The 17,167-nt window shown below is 41.4% G+C and overlaps 1 protein-coding gene across 5 annotated transcripts in view; it reads left to right on the top strand.

Annotated features, from left to right (window-relative positions):
• npnta (nephronectin a) overlaps nucleotides 1-17,167 on the top strand; it is a 73,703-nt gene that overhangs the window by 34,156 nt on the left and 22,380 nt on the right. For 4 of the 5 annotated variants that reach the window (XM_080760055.1, XM_080760053.1, XM_080760054.1 and 1 more), the window contains 3 exons: nucleotides 3,849-3,968; nucleotides 6,185-6,304; nucleotides 16,062-16,196. In XM_080760055.1, the coding sequence (XP_080616181.1) occupies nucleotides 3,849-3,968; nucleotides 6,185-6,304; nucleotides 16,062-16,196 (375 nt within the window). The remainder of the gene's footprint in view (nucleotides 1-3,848; nucleotides 3,969-6,184; nucleotides 6,305-16,061; nucleotides 16,197-17,167) is intronic. The other variant, XM_080760056.1, reaches the window with a different exon arrangement.

The following is a 17,167-nucleotide window of genomic DNA, read 5'->3' as shown; positions in this document are numbered from 1 at the left end:
TGTCTCTTTTATGTATGTCTTCTGTCTCTTAATCTCCTTCACCCCTGCATAGAGGAGGCCCGTGGCTGGGTCTTGTTTGGCATGTGCTGCTCATGTTTGAGGGGCTTTCTCTGTCTGAGAATGCTAAACGTTCTTTCAATAATCCCCCATTTACATTTTCAAGCTGTCCCCCCCTTTTTTTCAGCGAGGAGAGCGAGTTGAGACCTGTTTTCTCTTCCACAACTGGGGTCTTAATGGACACAGGGTCATCTTGGGTTTCTGAGCTGTAGTATCAAGGAGAATATGCACTACTGTGCAAACCATGAGTTAAAGTAGACGGTGATAGAGAAGAAGAGAGCTATGGTGTGTGTGTGTGTGTGTGTGTGTGTGTGTGTGTGTGTGTGTGTGTGTGTGTGCGTGTGCGTGTGTGCACCTTCCCTTTTCCTTAAGCTTAACATCAGTACTAAGTTCATGTGCTGGAGTTCTTTTTGGAATTAATAACTTTGATTCATGAATAAATAGCCTTAACATTTGTGTGTGAAAGTTTGTGACTGCTTTGTAGACATCTAAAAAGCATAGTGGCTTCTAAGGGTTGGCCCATGGCCCCAAACTAATGACATTTTATATACCATTCTTACTGTAATTCTCCTCTTTTAATTACTTTTCAACACTAATCCTCTTAAGTACCGGTAATCAAATCAATCTTCCTTTGTGCAATAACAAAGCATGAGTCGACAAAAGAAGTCAATGACTTCCCATTTAAAAGCGACTTAGAGATATAGTTGCAGCATAATTAGATACCGGTATTACTTGAAAATGAAACAAAGTCTCTTGATGTATTTAATACCGGTTGAAGTGGCACTGAATAAATTGCCCCAATGAAGATATTTCCTGACAGTCTCAGCTGAGTGCTTATCAGTGAAAGTGGGACTGTGCAGTAATGCAAATGTACTAATATCAATGGAAGCCTTCAAGGAATATCTGCCTGAAATGGATTCATTATCTCAGTCACATTGTAATTATGTGCGTGCGTGCGTGCGTGCGTGCGTGCGTGCGTGCGTGCGTGCGTGAAAAAACTTTAGACCAAAAGTTGGTCTAAAGTTTTTTTCTCATTGTCTTTGTGATTACAACGACAATGGGTATGTCATAAACAAATTATCACCCTGGGCCTAAGTGATAATTTATCCATCACATACCCAAGCACGTCGTGTTGCATCGTGTGATTTAACATCAGACTGTGATAGACAAACCTTCCTCTGCATATTTTGCACTGCACTGTTTTTCATTTTATCGAAATCATCCCACATCACACTCCTATGTGAAATTGGCAGCATGCAGCTAATTTGAGGAAATTAAACTCCTATACTGGACCGGCAGTTCTGGACAACTGCATACAGTATCTGAACGAGTCGTGGTGTGCACTGCACTCCCTCGATTTCTTTGCAGATGCGTGCACCGAGTTTGAAGATGATCGGTTCTACAGTATATGCAAATAACTATATACGTACGTGGGCATAGCCCTCGGATCTGTGGCTCTGGACAACCTGAGCTCCATACATGTACTGTACTGTATGCCTTTATGTGTGCCCTAAACAAACATTAAAGTCCTTCAAAAGCCATGTATTGGAGGGGCTAGCACCCCTCAAAACAATACAGACCTAAAAGAAGAGAAAAAGATACATGTATGTTTCTGGGGTCTCTGACAGGACAAGCCCTAACATACTGAATGCCCACATAATATATAACGCTGGACATTGATTTACTGTAAACACAGTGGAACTTGGGAGTCCCCCAGTCTACCAATCATGCAGCTGTCACAACCTTAGTAGACCAGCCAATGACCACTAAATATGATACTGGAGTGGATTTACTGGTCTGTCTGTCTGTCTGTCTGTCTGTCTGTCTGTCTGTCTGTCTGTCTGTCTGTCTGTCTGTCTGTCTGTCTGTCTGTCTGTCTGTCTGTCTGTCTGTCTGTCTGTCTGTCTGTCTGTCTGTCTGTCTGTCTGTCTGTCTGTCTGTCTGTCTGTCTGTCTGTCTGTCTGTCTGTCTGTCTGTCTGTCTGTCTGTCTGTCTGTCTGTCTGTCTGTCTGTCTGTCTGTCTGTCTGTCTGTCCGTCCGTCCGTCCGTCCGTCCGTCCGTCCGTCCGTCCGTCCGTCCGTCCGTCCGTCCGTCCGTCCGTCCGTCCGTCCGTCCGTCCGTCCGTCCGTCCGTCCGTCCGTCCGTCCGTCCGTCCGTCCGTCCGTCCGTCCGTCCGTCCGTCCGTCCGTCCGTCCGTCCGTCCGTCCGTCCGTCCGTCCGTCCGTCCGTCTAAATGTGTGGCATCTGTGATATGCAGGAGGCATGCAGCACCCAGGGAATGTGTTGTGCACTTGGTCCTGGAGCTAAAGCCAGTGCTGCTAAAACATGAGCCACTCCCCCCCCTCCCCTCTCATGTACAGTGATATGAACTCTATTTATGACAGGATGCTTGGTTATAATATGCCCTAGAAATGCAAGTAACTCACATACATATAAGCTATTTATAATTGCTTGCTTGCATGAGTTTGGCTGTGTCACCATTGTAACTTGATGAGGGCAGGTTAGGATGGGAGTGTAAAAAGGATAAAGGGTGTTACACGCCGGTGTCCTGCACCGAAAATAACAGTTCGACATGCTCACAACGAGTCAAGCTTGTGAGCTAGTAGATCTGCTATTTTAGGTGTACTTCACTGGCGCTCAGCTAAATATAAAGGGGCTTTATTGGTCTTGGTTCTGCCACCACATGTAAGCAGGGGGGAAAGGTTATCATCCCATTCTGTTGTTCCAGTCCTCCGTACAAAAACACAGTATTACTTCAGAGTAATTAAAGTTATTGTTTACATGTTTAATTTTGATTTATGTAAAACTCTTTTCCAAAAAATGTGTTCAAAAAGACTAAACCTAATCCTAATCAGTTGCTGTTCATCAAAATGTATATTTAAAGTTTGGATCTAGTGGATTTCTTTCTACTGGATCTACTTTAGATTGTAAAATCTCAGTATTTTACATGATTACATGAATAATGCCAAATTCATATCTACAATATATTTGCAAAAATATATATTTTCAAATAAATCTTCCTCAAATTTTGTACAATGTGTTCGCAATCACAGTACATAATTGTTTCCTGTATAGGCTTGCTTTGAGATGATTGCATCTCAGAATGCATAGAAAGATAACAATCAGACATCCCCATACCTTTAGTTGTGCACCAGCGGTTGACAGGTGCAGCGCTCTGGGTACATTCTCTTCTCCCACACAAGCCCACACGCTCACTACTCAAACTGGATCGTTTTCTCATAACATTTTTACAGACTACGTAGTGGGTGTACTGTCTCTGTGTTTATGACCATATAAAAAAAAGAAGGTTGGAATTAGACATGTCAGAGTGGGGGAGCTGGTTGGCGGTGTTTCCACTTGCCAAGACGACAGTGTATCGCCATTGGAATGAAGGTGTGAGGATTGTGTAGAGTCACTGAGGATAATAGTATATTTTGTGGTACATATGTAGGTAATTGTGGACAGAGTAGTGGCAGATAACACTGCCTTACTGTGTACTCATCACAGAGGATGCGTGTGGACTTGTCACAACACGGGAACATCTTCCTTCCTTCCACAGGCGGACAGGGCCTTACTACAGTACACACAATATGGACACACATAAATGGGATGTTACATGTTCAACATAATTACCCCCTTGAACTCTACCTTTTGACTCATTTTAGCTCTGTCTGGCAGCTCTGCCTCCTTCCTTCTCCATCTCCTCTATTTCTGCCCCCCCCCCCACACACACACACACACACACCACACACACCTTTCCCTCTGTTTACGTTGTCTTTCTCCGTCTACAGACCTGAACGAGTGCGGTTTGAAGCCAAGGCCTTGTAAACATAGGTGTATGAACACATACGGCAGTTACAAGTGCTACTGCCTCAACGGATACATGCTGATGCCTGACGGGACGTGTGGAAGTGAGTTTATACCATTATCGATCTGTGTATCTACGTTCCTGGCCCTGTTTTTGGTCTCTACTCCTGTGTGTGTCTCTCTTTTGTCTCTAGCAGCCTCTTTCTTTCTCTTTCTCTCCCTGTGTCTCTCTATCTCTTTTTATTACTGTGACTCTCTGTCTCCCCTTACTGTTTGTGTCAATTAAATAAGTAATTTCTCCTTACTGATGTTCCCTTCCTAACCTCATTAATATTTGAACAAGCCATATGCCTACAGTACATGTTTTTAAATGTCTCTATTTTCCCTCAATGGACAGATAAGTGTTTAGGTAGAAATCTAAATTTCCCTCTCAGAACCCTCTACTTTCCCCCTTTCTGCCTCTTTCATAATCTCTCTACCACTTTGTTATTGTGGTGGTGATATAACTATGAACCCTATTTCCTCTGTACAAATACCTACATGATTTGACCACAAGGCAAAGTTGATGACACGCACTATCCTATTATGAGATACATTTCCACACTCTTGCGAGTGCCTTTCACAGCAGCTGCACAGTGACTTTGATAAAATGTTTTGATTATGCCCCATTATTTTATCATCTTGCCACGAGCACTCTCTCTCTTTCTCGCTTTCTAGCTCTCTCTCTCTCTCTCTCTCTCTTGGCTTTGAGAGACACCTGTGAAGAAGCCTTAAGAGCTGTAAAATGAACAATTTAAAAGGAATCATGACTTTTACCGCCTACACCCCACCCCTCCACTCTTTCTTTATTGGTTGGCCTGAGGAATGTGCTTGTCTTATTGGATGCCCAGAGGTGTCCCACTGAGCGGCAGTCGATACTCGTCTCACTGGTGCTGCATCCAAACATCTAATGAATGTTTCCCCTCCTCTCACCTTTACACTTTTGTGCAATAAGTAGTTTTATAGGGCTGTTCTATTCTAAGATTGTATAGGGAGTACAATCCCTATCGATATTGTTCAGTGCTGCTCTCCTACTCTCTGCTATATGCACATGGACACTTAAAGTAGGACACGGAAACAAAACAACATCATGAAATGAATACAAAGTTAAGCTCACAATGTGTGCTTTATAAGTATGCCAAGTGTTTGGTAGAGGTAAATGGTGTGTATTGATTTAGCGCCACACCGCTCCCGGTCACTAACTTTTAATTATTCAGCCTTTAACATTCTGACTTTGGAGAAGTCAGTTATTCCTTCGTAAGCCATATCGAGCCACAGCTGCAGACGATTGTTGTGTGTTAACTCTGAGCAGGGACACATGTAACCAAATGGACCTGTAAGGGTGCATTACATCTCTGAGTTGAACGAGCACTGAGGCCTTTACTGTGCAGAAAACGCTGCAAACTGGCACATTGATGCAGGAGAAAGGGGATGGAGATGGCTGAGGGAGGACCACACGACAGTTCTTTGGTGTGGTAGAGCGGGGCTGTGGGGTAGAGTAATCTAATAATAAGCAGTTTGTGTGACCTTTTGTTATTATTTGCACCCTGGAGTCATGGGGTCATCTTTGATAATACGAAGACAGATGGGCAGGTGTCTGACCCTCAAATCTCCTCTCGTATGATTACTGCATTATGTAAAATAATAACACAGATTCATACCTCATTTTCAAGGTTGACCTAGCCAAGACAGCAGAAAGAAATGTCCCAACCTCAACCACGAATAAGGGCTGCATTTATTTTCATCACTATAGTAGCATCACAAAATACATTAAAAGGCAGATAAAGACATAGACAAATAGCATTTGACACATTTTAGAAACATTCCAATGCCAGGTTCTAATGGCAGCAACCCTGATTTTTTTCTATACCTTTACCTTTAATTCAGTTTTACTCTTAGAATACGGAAAACATGCAATGCTCTTGGGACCGAAATCCACTGATCTCAGTTATAATAAGTATGATGGTAAGGTAATAATACTTAATATAGTAAAAAGTATAAAGATAGCTTTATAAACAAATCTCAGCCAGTCCGCAATCCTCAGGTACGTACAGTATATAAAGAGATGTCTATTCAACCGTATCCAAATTATTATCAGACATTCTGAATTAAATGAAATGTTGAACATAATGTTTATTATGCAGCACTAGGGTACATGAGAGAAATGAGACAGGCAAAGCCAAAGAGAGAGAGGCACTGTATAAATATTGACTCCTGTGTGTGCTCTACTGTATTGTGGAATTAATTAGCTTTTCCATTGCTCCTTCTCTCCACCATGCAGATACCCGTAGCTGTGGCATGGCTAACTGTCAGTACGGCTGTCAGGTCCTCAAAGGAGAGGTGCGATGCCAGTGTCCATCTCCTGGTCTGCAGCTGGCGCCTGATGGGAGGACATGTGTGGGTATGTTCTTGTCTAACTACAAGAAATAATTGTAGGTACGGTAAACCACTTAACCCATTCTGACCTGAGATCAGATTCTAAAAATGTCTGTTTGAAAATGACAGTTATCTGAAGAAGCTATGTTTCTGTCAGTTGTTCTTCGATTTTTCAAAAATAGCAGACCTACAAGCTCGTAATGCGCCACCATCTGCTATTTTTAAATAGCTAAAGCATAACGTAATGCTAACACCAAAAAGGGTTCCCGCCTAAAATGGGTTAAGCTCATTTATCAACCGTGCGTACGCCAAAATATGGGTGCACGCCAAAATTACCGACATTTTCGGCATTTACCATTTCCGCCAAAGCTTGAAATTGAACTTGAGTAGGACAAAAAGTCACGTCTGGTCGGGAGCTGTCGTACGCTTTGTCCTCGGCTGTTTTTCTGTCGTACACAAGCGGAGCAGCATTGTCTGAACTGCTGACACGCTGTCACAGGCATCTAAACATATGTTTTTACTCCTAAAATAAAATATAAAAAAATGTTATAAAACTAATAATACATGTGATTTTTTTTTTTGTAAAGGCATGTCATATGAAATTGGTAGGATGTTTCCAAGTGTGCAACCAATTAAAATTGCGCAATTAAAAACAATGTTGCAAGTCATATAAGCCATTTAAACAGTGTTTTGCATGAGCGCATACCGGTAGCCCCCCCTCCCCTTCTACAATAGTTAACTTTCATGACATGGATCGAGAGGCATTTGCATAGCTGTAGCTGCCTATAGCTCTTCTTTTCGCAGATAAGTAAGCCTGGGACCGAGGCTATGCAGCAGCTATAGTCAAGTCTACCAACCAACGGGTATGGCTACTTCAAACAGCCATGTCTTTCTCGCGTTACGTCTCGTCCTTTTGCCGGCGTGCCAGCCAGCGCAAGTGCAGGGGAGTCGAGGGGACCGCATCGGAGATAGGCTAACCCAGCCAGACCACCAGTGCCATGTACGTACATGAAGCTGGTTTAGGCAGCACATTCATATAATTGACAGTTGACAGCCACTGCAGCGACTCGTGAGGCAATCTAAATAGATATCATAAACGTGCATTGTCACGGTGTAGAGACAGACAGGACAGGAGGGAGGAGATGCACCTAAAACAGCAGTGTGTGTGCGCGCCTATTTAATTGTTATTTAATTCATATGGTTCACATGGGTTCAGGTTTTCGTTCACTAATATATTTTGTTGTATATTAAATTAATGAAGACTTTAATAATTTAGGCTACAACGTAATAGCCTACAACTAAAAACACACAGCAGGCGCGTAGCGTGGATCAAATGATTGACTGGGCAAATTAGCATGCAGGGGGGCGCATCCCCGGCCCTTAGGTGTGAAGTGTGGACAGTTTGGGGGACCATTTAAAACAAAGGCGGCTTGCATGCTGTGGTTTACTAACCAGAAAGGCAAGCGAGGTGAGAGGAGAAACAGACAGGCGGGCAGCAAGGGGAAACTTTTTTATTTGCTTTTTCCATTGTGTAACTATAGGTTACCATGCGTTGTTTGGTCGTATTGCAGTATTGCATGTCGCAAAAACGAGGGCGAGGCTTGATTTCATAGGGCGTGCCAGATAGATTTCAGCCGTTACATTTATTAACATCAGAACGAAATTAAGGAAGGATCAGCTGTTTGCGATCACTTTATAAATGCCGTGGCGACGTGGGTGTACTACGAAACCTGCACTCGAATCTGTGGCAGATTTGACACTCAATTGATAAATGAGGGCCTATGTGTTAGGATCTGTCTCTCCACAGACCTGGCCACTCCCACTTTTCCTTCCACTCACACAGTCAGTTCACTCACCTGTCTCCAACCCCCTCGTCATCCCACCTGTGAACACTTTGACAATCAGCCTGCCCCATATATAATTGCACTCAAACTTTGTCTGTAGTCAGTTCATACTTTTATGTGATGTCTACCCTGGAGCTCTTGCCTGTGTCGCTGTTCCTCTGGACCCTGCCGTGAATACCTCTGGTAATTGCTCGTACCTATCTTTGTGTTGTGTTTTTGGGATTGCTTATCCTCTGCCCGTTACCTTGCCTTTGTTCTGCATTTAATCAATAAATTAGTGTTTGAACATTATTCCGCTGGTTGTGAGTCGTGACTCTGCATTTTGGGTTCAGCACATTTTGACACCGTAACACTATGGACAAAATAGCCGATCTACAAGCTCACAACACGTTGAAATGTAGAATTTTTATTTGAAAATAATTTGTAAAATTTGAAGATTTGCCTAAAATTGCAATCCCAGGGATGGAGTGACTAAAGCCTTCACTCTTGAAACTACTGTTTATTGACACATGGATCATCATCAGGTGACTAAACTGATACTGTATTGTATACCGTACTATAACAAATGGTCAGGCAGGAGGTTGGGAGGCAGAATTTGAAACGGAGTATAGGGATAGGTTTAAGATAAAAAAATATAACTGTTATTAATCTCCTTGGAAAAAAATTGGTTTTTTTTACGCTCAGTTGTAAACACACATAGGACCGAAATGCAGTCATGCACACAGGGTCATATATTGTGGCAATATGGAGTAATGGGCTGCCATGCAGTCGTGCCCAGGATCAGTTATGGGTTCGGTGCCTTTCTCTAGTGCACCTTGGCAATGGCTAGGAGCCGGTGAACTGGCATCTATCCACCTGACATGGTGATCCATGCTGGACGAGAACCGGCCAACCTCTGTTAGCCACGGTAAATCCCTACTGCTGCTCCTATCTCCTTAACTCCTTAACCTTAATGTAGGGATACGGTTAGGTAGACAGTGAATAGGAGACACAAAAGAAAAACCACCTGCGTAATTCAATTCTAGGACGGATAATGCTTCCTGAAGGTGTGGGGCAGATATTGGTCTGGTACTCCTCAGTTTGAATAAATCTTCCACACTACGCAGTGATATTAGTCTGGTCATGCCAGGCTAGTGTTTTTACTCAATACTGCTTTTCCTCTGAAATGATCATCCATAGCAGGTTTTTTTTACTCCTTTTTCATTGCTGATGTATGTGTGAGAAAAACGGAACTGGGGGCTTCCGTTTCTCCCGCGCTGTGTTTTTCTTATTTTTATTTTTTGAGGGGGGCTAGCCCCTCCTATGCCCAGCTTTGTGTGTTTGGGTGTACCCGATAGTGATTATTTGATTGGCTGAGCAATATATACAGTATATTGAGGATGAAAAATCACACCTTTGTGAAGTGAGGGGCACTCTTATCATCGTACCTCATGACGTAAAATAGACACTATGACGTAGAATTGTCCATTCATTGTCAATTGGAATTTAATGTTTGTTGGACAAAGTTTTGCCCATACACCAAAAGCTGCACATAGGAGGGGCTAGCGCGCCCCTCAAAAGTGAGGACGCAAGTGCTTAGCCAGATTGGACAGAAAAATGAGGATGTTAATTGTGATTGGCCGGAATATGATGATGTATGCTAATAAGAGCGCCCCTCACTTCACACGAGTTGTGCACGCATGTGCGCACCCACACATACCACACCATGTCTCACCCTGCCTCAATATCTTCCACTCTCTCTGATAACAAGACAATATGCGATTACAACTACCCAAAAAGGATGGCTATACTGTAATTGTTTTGTGAATGCATGGGACTGGAAGGGGGGGGGGGGGGGGGGATAGGGTTATAATTGCAAAACAGGTTGAATTACTGCAAACTATCTTTTACTTTGGATTGAAAAGATCGGTTCACATTGATTCTTGTGAGTGAAATACCTGCACAAACCGTGGAGCCCTTGGTCTCTTTATTTCCTTGTCCCTTCGAATCAGGAAAAACGTTCTCATAGCATGCGCCAGAAAAGGGACAAATATTGGCTACCTCTGTCATGTTTGCGTCACTGCTGATCGTAGCTGGAACTGATAATAAAACACCTACAGTACACCTACTGCAGTTATTTTGTCCTGGCTGGGAATCAATGCTAATTGTAACCTTTCCCACTAAAGACAAAAAAGCATGGTAATGTTAATTGTCCAGTGGGAAATGGGCTAGACACTAGACTAGAGTATGTATGAAGAATATTTTAAACTTGTCACAGTGCTAAGTGCCAGAAGCAACAGAAGGATTTTCTCTTTTTTTTATTTCAGCCTTTGAAGTCACTAGGTGCTGATCAAGTGCATATGCTGAGGTATGGCAAATTGACAGAGACAAACCCTTAATGAAAACAAACAGAATCTCATACATAGCTGGCTTGCTCCCTATTCAAGTATTGGAGTGTTTAATCTTTCTAAATCATAGGTTCCTGACAAAACTGTACTTTTATTTTGTTTATCAATGACTTAGTGAGTCACGCATTAGAACAAGGGGGTTTTAACTTCCATCCTGCACAAGGAAATCCTCATAATAAAAATGTAGTATATTCTACGATTCCTTTCCCCCAAGTTACTCATTATCCTTTAAATATGTAGGGTGCATCATTAACTAATGACCTTATTGCTTAATGATTAACTGAAACAGGCCCGGTAATACCCCATATTCCCAACCTCCACTCTCTCACCAATTAACCGTTTCCGTGCTATTGTCATAGATCTGTCAATTAAAGCCTTATTATTTATTGCTACCCTCAACGCCATTGCCCTAGATTAATGGCAATTGCGCTTTTATAGCGCCTTTAATTGATCAAGTCATAATGCTACTCACGTTAGCATCGGGTTGCGCCATTTTGGATCGTCGTCACCATAAACACCCATTCTATCTGTTTCTTCAATCGCCTGTATCTCCTATTCCTTGTCCCAGATGGCATTTTTGGTCAAAACAAGGTTTATTCCACGGTACAGAGCCAACGATGTGAAGCCCTCCACTGCACTGGCCTAGCTCCGTTTGATACACAAGACCTGACCACGCATCGTCCAACTTCCTAGTTTATGATCAATTCCGGAAGTCTGGAAATGTTGTTATTATTATTATTTGCTTCACTAGACCGGTACCTGGCTATAGAGCACCGAGTCGGTAACGATGGAAGTTGGAGATCCATGACCCACCCGGCTATGTAATACCCGCTGTACCCGTGTCATCTGTGTTTTTTATGCCCATATATGGAGATTGCTGTATCTGTTGTTAGTGGCAGTTCTGGGTGTGGAATGCGTGTGTCGAATTTGAAGTCGGTGGGGCGAACGGTTCTTTACGTGCATTACAGTATACAGACAGACAGAGATGTGACACATTTATAGATAGATGAAGGTGAATGATCTGGCTGAAATCCCTGGATCTGGTTTCGTTTTATTGGTCCAATACTCGATTGGGTATAAAAGATAAATCTAGGCGGGGGTGTCCTATATAATTTGAAAACAGGGCCTGTTGGATGATGGACGGTACTTGTAGGAAGTGAAGATAGTCCATCTTCGTTCCACTGTTTAAAAATGGCAGGACTTAGAAGAGTAGCTCACAGATGGAGGGGGACAAATTTAAGCAATTAACCTGTGTCAGTTATATTGGGGCTATAGAGCGTCCTCCCCCTTTCAGAACAACGAGTGGCCCAGGAAATGAATCCCAATGCATTTTCCCCATAGGCATTTCTTATTTAATTTATTTAAAGACCTTTTAGCGGCGTACGAAGCCAACTCTTGTCGTGACAAATCATGACAACACACAAAATTTTTCGGGCCAAACAAAGAATTAGAAAGTAGAAAAGAACGGCAGATTACAACACTTTTTTTTGTTGTTTTTCTTCTTTGTAATTATTTGTTTGGTCCAAAATATTGTGTGTGTTGTCATGATTTGTCACGACAAGAGTTGGCTTCGTACGACGCTTAAAAGGTCTTTAAATAAATTAAATAAGAAATGCCTATGGGAAAAATGAATTGGGATTCATTTCCTGGGCCACTCGTTGTTCTGAAAGGGGGAGGGACTGCGACGCTCTATAATAAGTAATTCAACTCAGGCATACGCCCAGCTCAGTGCAGGCTAACCATAGCTGCAGAGAGGGGAGGGGTCCTAAAATAGGGTAAATTATAAAGGCTGTCAGTCATAAAGAACGATGGCGGAAGCAGAATGCTAGGAGGAAGTGAGGTGTTGTTGCGCCACAGGTGTTCACTCTGTAAATATTCATGAAGGCTAGGGCCGGACAATGAATTGCAGCTTTGACTGTTGAAATTTCAGATACGGATGTAGTGTTTACCTCAGCTTGGAGGGTGTTTCAGGCAGCACTCTTGTGAAATACAGTCATCAAATAGGATCCCTGGCTTCTAAAGTTATAAGCTGCAGGGGAGAACTCTGCTGCAGGTTAGTCTTTTGTTAGTACAGAGCCAATTAGCATCTCATCTCAACCCAAAATGTTATGGGACTGTTTTAAAGCACTGAAAGTGAAGCTAAGACGAGCCTTTTATGTAAAAAAAAATGCTTTCCCAATAAATCCTATGTAGTTATTATTCAGGTACAAGCAGTTACTTGACATTACCTTTTTGTTGATTAAATATTTATAGAACCCACAGACAGACTTAACCATTTTCAACCTAGCCTCCCTATTTTAGACATGTTATTATAGATGAACATGTTTTCAGAAATTTATCTATTTGCATGACACTAATACGGCAATGTTTAAAGTAGGGTATTCATTTATAAAACAAGCTGAAATGTGGAAATACAAGGTATCTGCCCAAAAGACGATGTACAGTATATACTGTACAGTATGCATAGTATACAGTATACATCATGTATACAACTATACAGTATGTGTTGACCTACTGCAGGTCTAGATCTAGATAGTAAAATATTATTGATAAGAAGGTAATAAAATTATACTGATCTACAGCTATTCCGATTTTAACTATTTTTACAGGGCACCATTTAGCGAATAAAATAACACTTAATTGATTTGTTGATTAAAAATAAAGCTTGCACTCCTCGATTATTTGATCAATCGAAAAGGTAATCAATATTATATTATTGCAGCCCTAATGACTTTGAAACTGAGTCATGTCTTGTGTCACCCCTCCCTCTTCCCTGTCTGTCTCCACGGTACTGCAACTGTCAAATGGTCAAATGAAGCCGAATTGCTGGCAAAAAACTAAATCAATTATTAAATAGAAATGCAAATGTATGGGTTCAGGAAACTGTTCGACAAGGGCATCTCACCCTGCAGAAAGTGTGTGTGTGTGTGTGTGTGTGTGTGTGTGTGTGTGTGTGTGTGTGTGTGTGTGTGTGTGTGAGAGAGAGAGAAGCTGCTGTAGCCTGCAGCCCAGCCCTCTGATTAATGACTGTGTGTTGCTGGGTTGCTGCGTTTCCACCTCGTCCCAGAAGTTTCGGTATGAATGTGGGACAGCCTCATATTTCATTCCGTACAATTTCCTCAATGAATCAAAAGGTTTGTCAGGTGAAAACACATTATCAGCCTTTTAGATGCTATTTAATAATCACAGATAAATATGTTCTTAGAATGTCTCTCTTTGTTTTGTAAGGAAGTAAGGGAATTTAGGACAAGAGATGTATAATCACACAGACGTATAGAGTACTTGGGAATTCACATGAGTAATATATAATAATAATCTTTGACAAGGTTATTATTTTCTATTTTGAAAAAGCAATCGTTCAAAAGCAAGTCGATATGGTGTTAAATCTCCCTTTTCAAATGAATTGAAAGGGGAGCTGTTCCATTTGAAAAGCCATGATTTGTTTGATTGGTGTGAAAACAGTCAATATTGAGTTTACTGAGAGATGACAGAAGTTTGCCCTCCATGTCTTGCCATCCGCACACGTGTACACACACACACACACACACACACACATACATACACACACACACACACACACACACACACACACACACACACACACACACACACACACACACACACACACAATGTGTGTACAAAACTTCAAACCATTATTTATTTAAGACTGCTGTACTCTCCAGTCCTATGTTTTTGAGTTTGATTAAGTACAGTTATTCTTACCTTATGTACCCAGGGAAGGTTGTCTGGGTACAACAGCTCTTTTTTTTTTTTTAATCAATGCCCTTCTTCCCAAAGTAAGACACATTCCATCCTTATAGGCTTGCCCAGGGTAACCACAACCTTCTACTGGGGGTTAAGTATAGCTGTTCCTTTTATGCCTTATTTATCGAGAGAAGGTCAGGAGTAAGTGTGGATTCTCTTTTACAAGATCCTTTACAACCCAGCAGCTTCACCTTGGGTTCTGGGAGCTGGGTTAGTACAACACCATCTGAGAAAAGCCATCCTTCTAGTCCATGTGTCTCATGGTTTCTGATTCTGACCTGTCTGCTTCTGTAGTATTTTGGAGGCTAGAGGAGTGTGGCTTTCTGACCCTGTTCTCAACAGCTCATGTTGAGGTAGCTTAGAGCCTAGAGCAAGGCACTCTAACTCCTGCTTGCTCTAGTGAATCTGCTTGATGTGCAGCAGAATACCACTGTGCAGTGTGCACAGGAAATGTAACTAAATCTAAAATGTACATGTAAGATACGTTGAACCAAAGTGTCTGTAGCTTGTGTAACCATAATTACCGTAGTGTGGTTGCCCAGACTATTGTAATTGTAACACTTTCTTTATTGTTTTACTAGAGTAAGACAAAACTTTGCCGCACTACTAGTCCCACAGTTTTGACTGTACGCACTTGAGCCATATGTCAAATCGACCAGAAAATTTCAGAATGGTGTTCTTGTATTTTGCTAAGAGAAATGTTATATCGTTTAATTGATATTAATTTGTTTGTGCATTCAATTTCCTCATTGACATGAATGGGAAAATGTGAAAAAGAGACTGTAAGCACTATAGTTACAAAACTTGGAGGGTAGGTTCATAATAATTACTAAAATTAATTAGAATTTTGATAGTGCGTATCGTTCGGCCGTAATCGGCTTCCGAAGTTAGTGGGAGGTGCCTATTTTACAAAAAACGCTACAAATCACGAACGGAATGTCCAATCCATCCCAAATTTGACTCACTTGTCGCGGGTGGGTTACTCAACCCAGAGCTAAAAGCAATTAAAATTTCATCCATAGGGGGCACCGCAAATGCAAAAGAATTAACCATTTTTTGCAAAAACATGATTTTGGGGGGATAAATACCCTCCAAATTACTTATGCATGATCACAGGGGTGACGTGACATTGTAATTGGCTGGCAATATTAGTTGAAGGGGCCTATGTAAGCGACTGCGGCAACCACACTTTGCAATTTTTCAAAATTGCGACTTTTCTAGTTCAAGATGCATTTGTATTCAGTCAACTCAGTTAGCGTAAATTAATCTAAAACAAAAATTATTGGAGGGCTGCATACTGTAGCTCCACAGACTGCAGAAGTCCATACATTAATGTACTGTAATGTTATTTTCAGCAGTACAATACGTCTGCATGGGAGCCAGTTGTGTTATAAATATTAATACCCTTCATGTGCCTGAGGTGATCATAACAGGCCTTCAAAGAACAGGCCACGGTGGAGTGAATTGGTTGCAAATACTAGAGCTGAATACAAAACTAGTTTTGTTCATAAAGGAATATCAGTCAAAGTAGTACACTGTGGCTATTAGGCAGAACCACTCTCAACCTGGCATATGACATATGACATCTTAAAAGGAGAAATACAATATATATACTATTCATTGTATGAATGTGTGAATAAATTAATAAATACTATTAAATAAACAAATAAATACATAATAGTAATTAGTAATAAAGGTAATGATTCAATCTCAATTTATGCAATGGCTTGGTCTCCAAATTAAACCTTTCTTACCGATGTAATAAAACCCCCGTTTCTTCTTCCAGATGTGGACGAGTGCGCCGCAGGCATAGCAGTGTGCCCCCGCTTCAGGAAATGCATCAACACCTTCGGGAGCTACATCTGCAAGTGCCATGAAGGCTTCGACCTGCAACACATCAACGGCAAATACCAGTGCATAGGTAACTGTACCTACACAGGAAAATTATGGTTCCGGTTTTATTAACACTCACTCGTGCTTTGTATGAAAGCTGAGAGCAAAAGGTTCTCAGACTTGCTGAAATGCTATTAGTGTGTTCAGGTGTGTTGTACCGCCAAGGTTGAGTGGCCAAGGAAGCATGCACGTTCTCTCTCCAACACACTCTAAGCTTCTCTCTCTCTCCCACACGCTCTCACACACCTACTCATGTGCAGTGGTGAAAAAAGTACTCACATTTTTTACAAAAATATAAATACTGCAATGTAGAAACACTCACACAAGTAAAAGTCCGGCAATCAAAATGTACTTGAGTGAAAGTACAAAAGTATTGGCATCAAAAATGTACTTAAAGTAGCCTACCAAAAGTAAAAGTATACTCTTTATGCATATTATTATTGCTTTTTTAATAGCATCAACAACCACACAATGTGTCGAATGGCGAAACATTGTGAGCTACACTGTAGTAGATCGGCTATTTTCAAATGGCCGAAATGTATATAAGGTGGTTATTGTATGTTTTTTTTAATTTTTTAATATTTTGTAATGATAATCAAAATCTACAAACTAACTAGTAAATACAGTTTTAAAATAATTGTAGTGAAAGTAAAAGTACAGAAAATTGGAAATACTCCAGTAAAAAAATACTATTCAAGTACAGTACAGTAAATGTACTTTGCTGGTGTAAAGTGGTGTAGTTACTTTACACCCTTTCTCATTACCTCTTGTCTATAGACATACAGTAGACCAGCCAGTGGTTCCCAACATTTTCTGGATCAATCAAGGCCCACTTGATGAAAATCTCCAAAGCATTCACGGGCTATCCATCTGACCACTTAGCACAGCACGGGCCTTGTCCGTTTTTCAGAGCATATTCATTGTAATGATCGATCAGTGGGTTGTGTTCTGGCTTGGAACAATGGATCATGGACTTAGTATTCTCTTAAATTATTTATC

Source organism: Protomyctophum bolini, assembly GCF_963924005.1.
Source record: "Protomyctophum bolini genome assembly, chromosome: 3".
NCBI classification, from domain to species: Eukaryota; Metazoa; Chordata; class Actinopteri; order Myctophiformes; family Myctophidae; genus Protomyctophum; species Protomyctophum bolini.
This window is presented reverse-complemented; position numbering and strand designations above follow the sequence as displayed.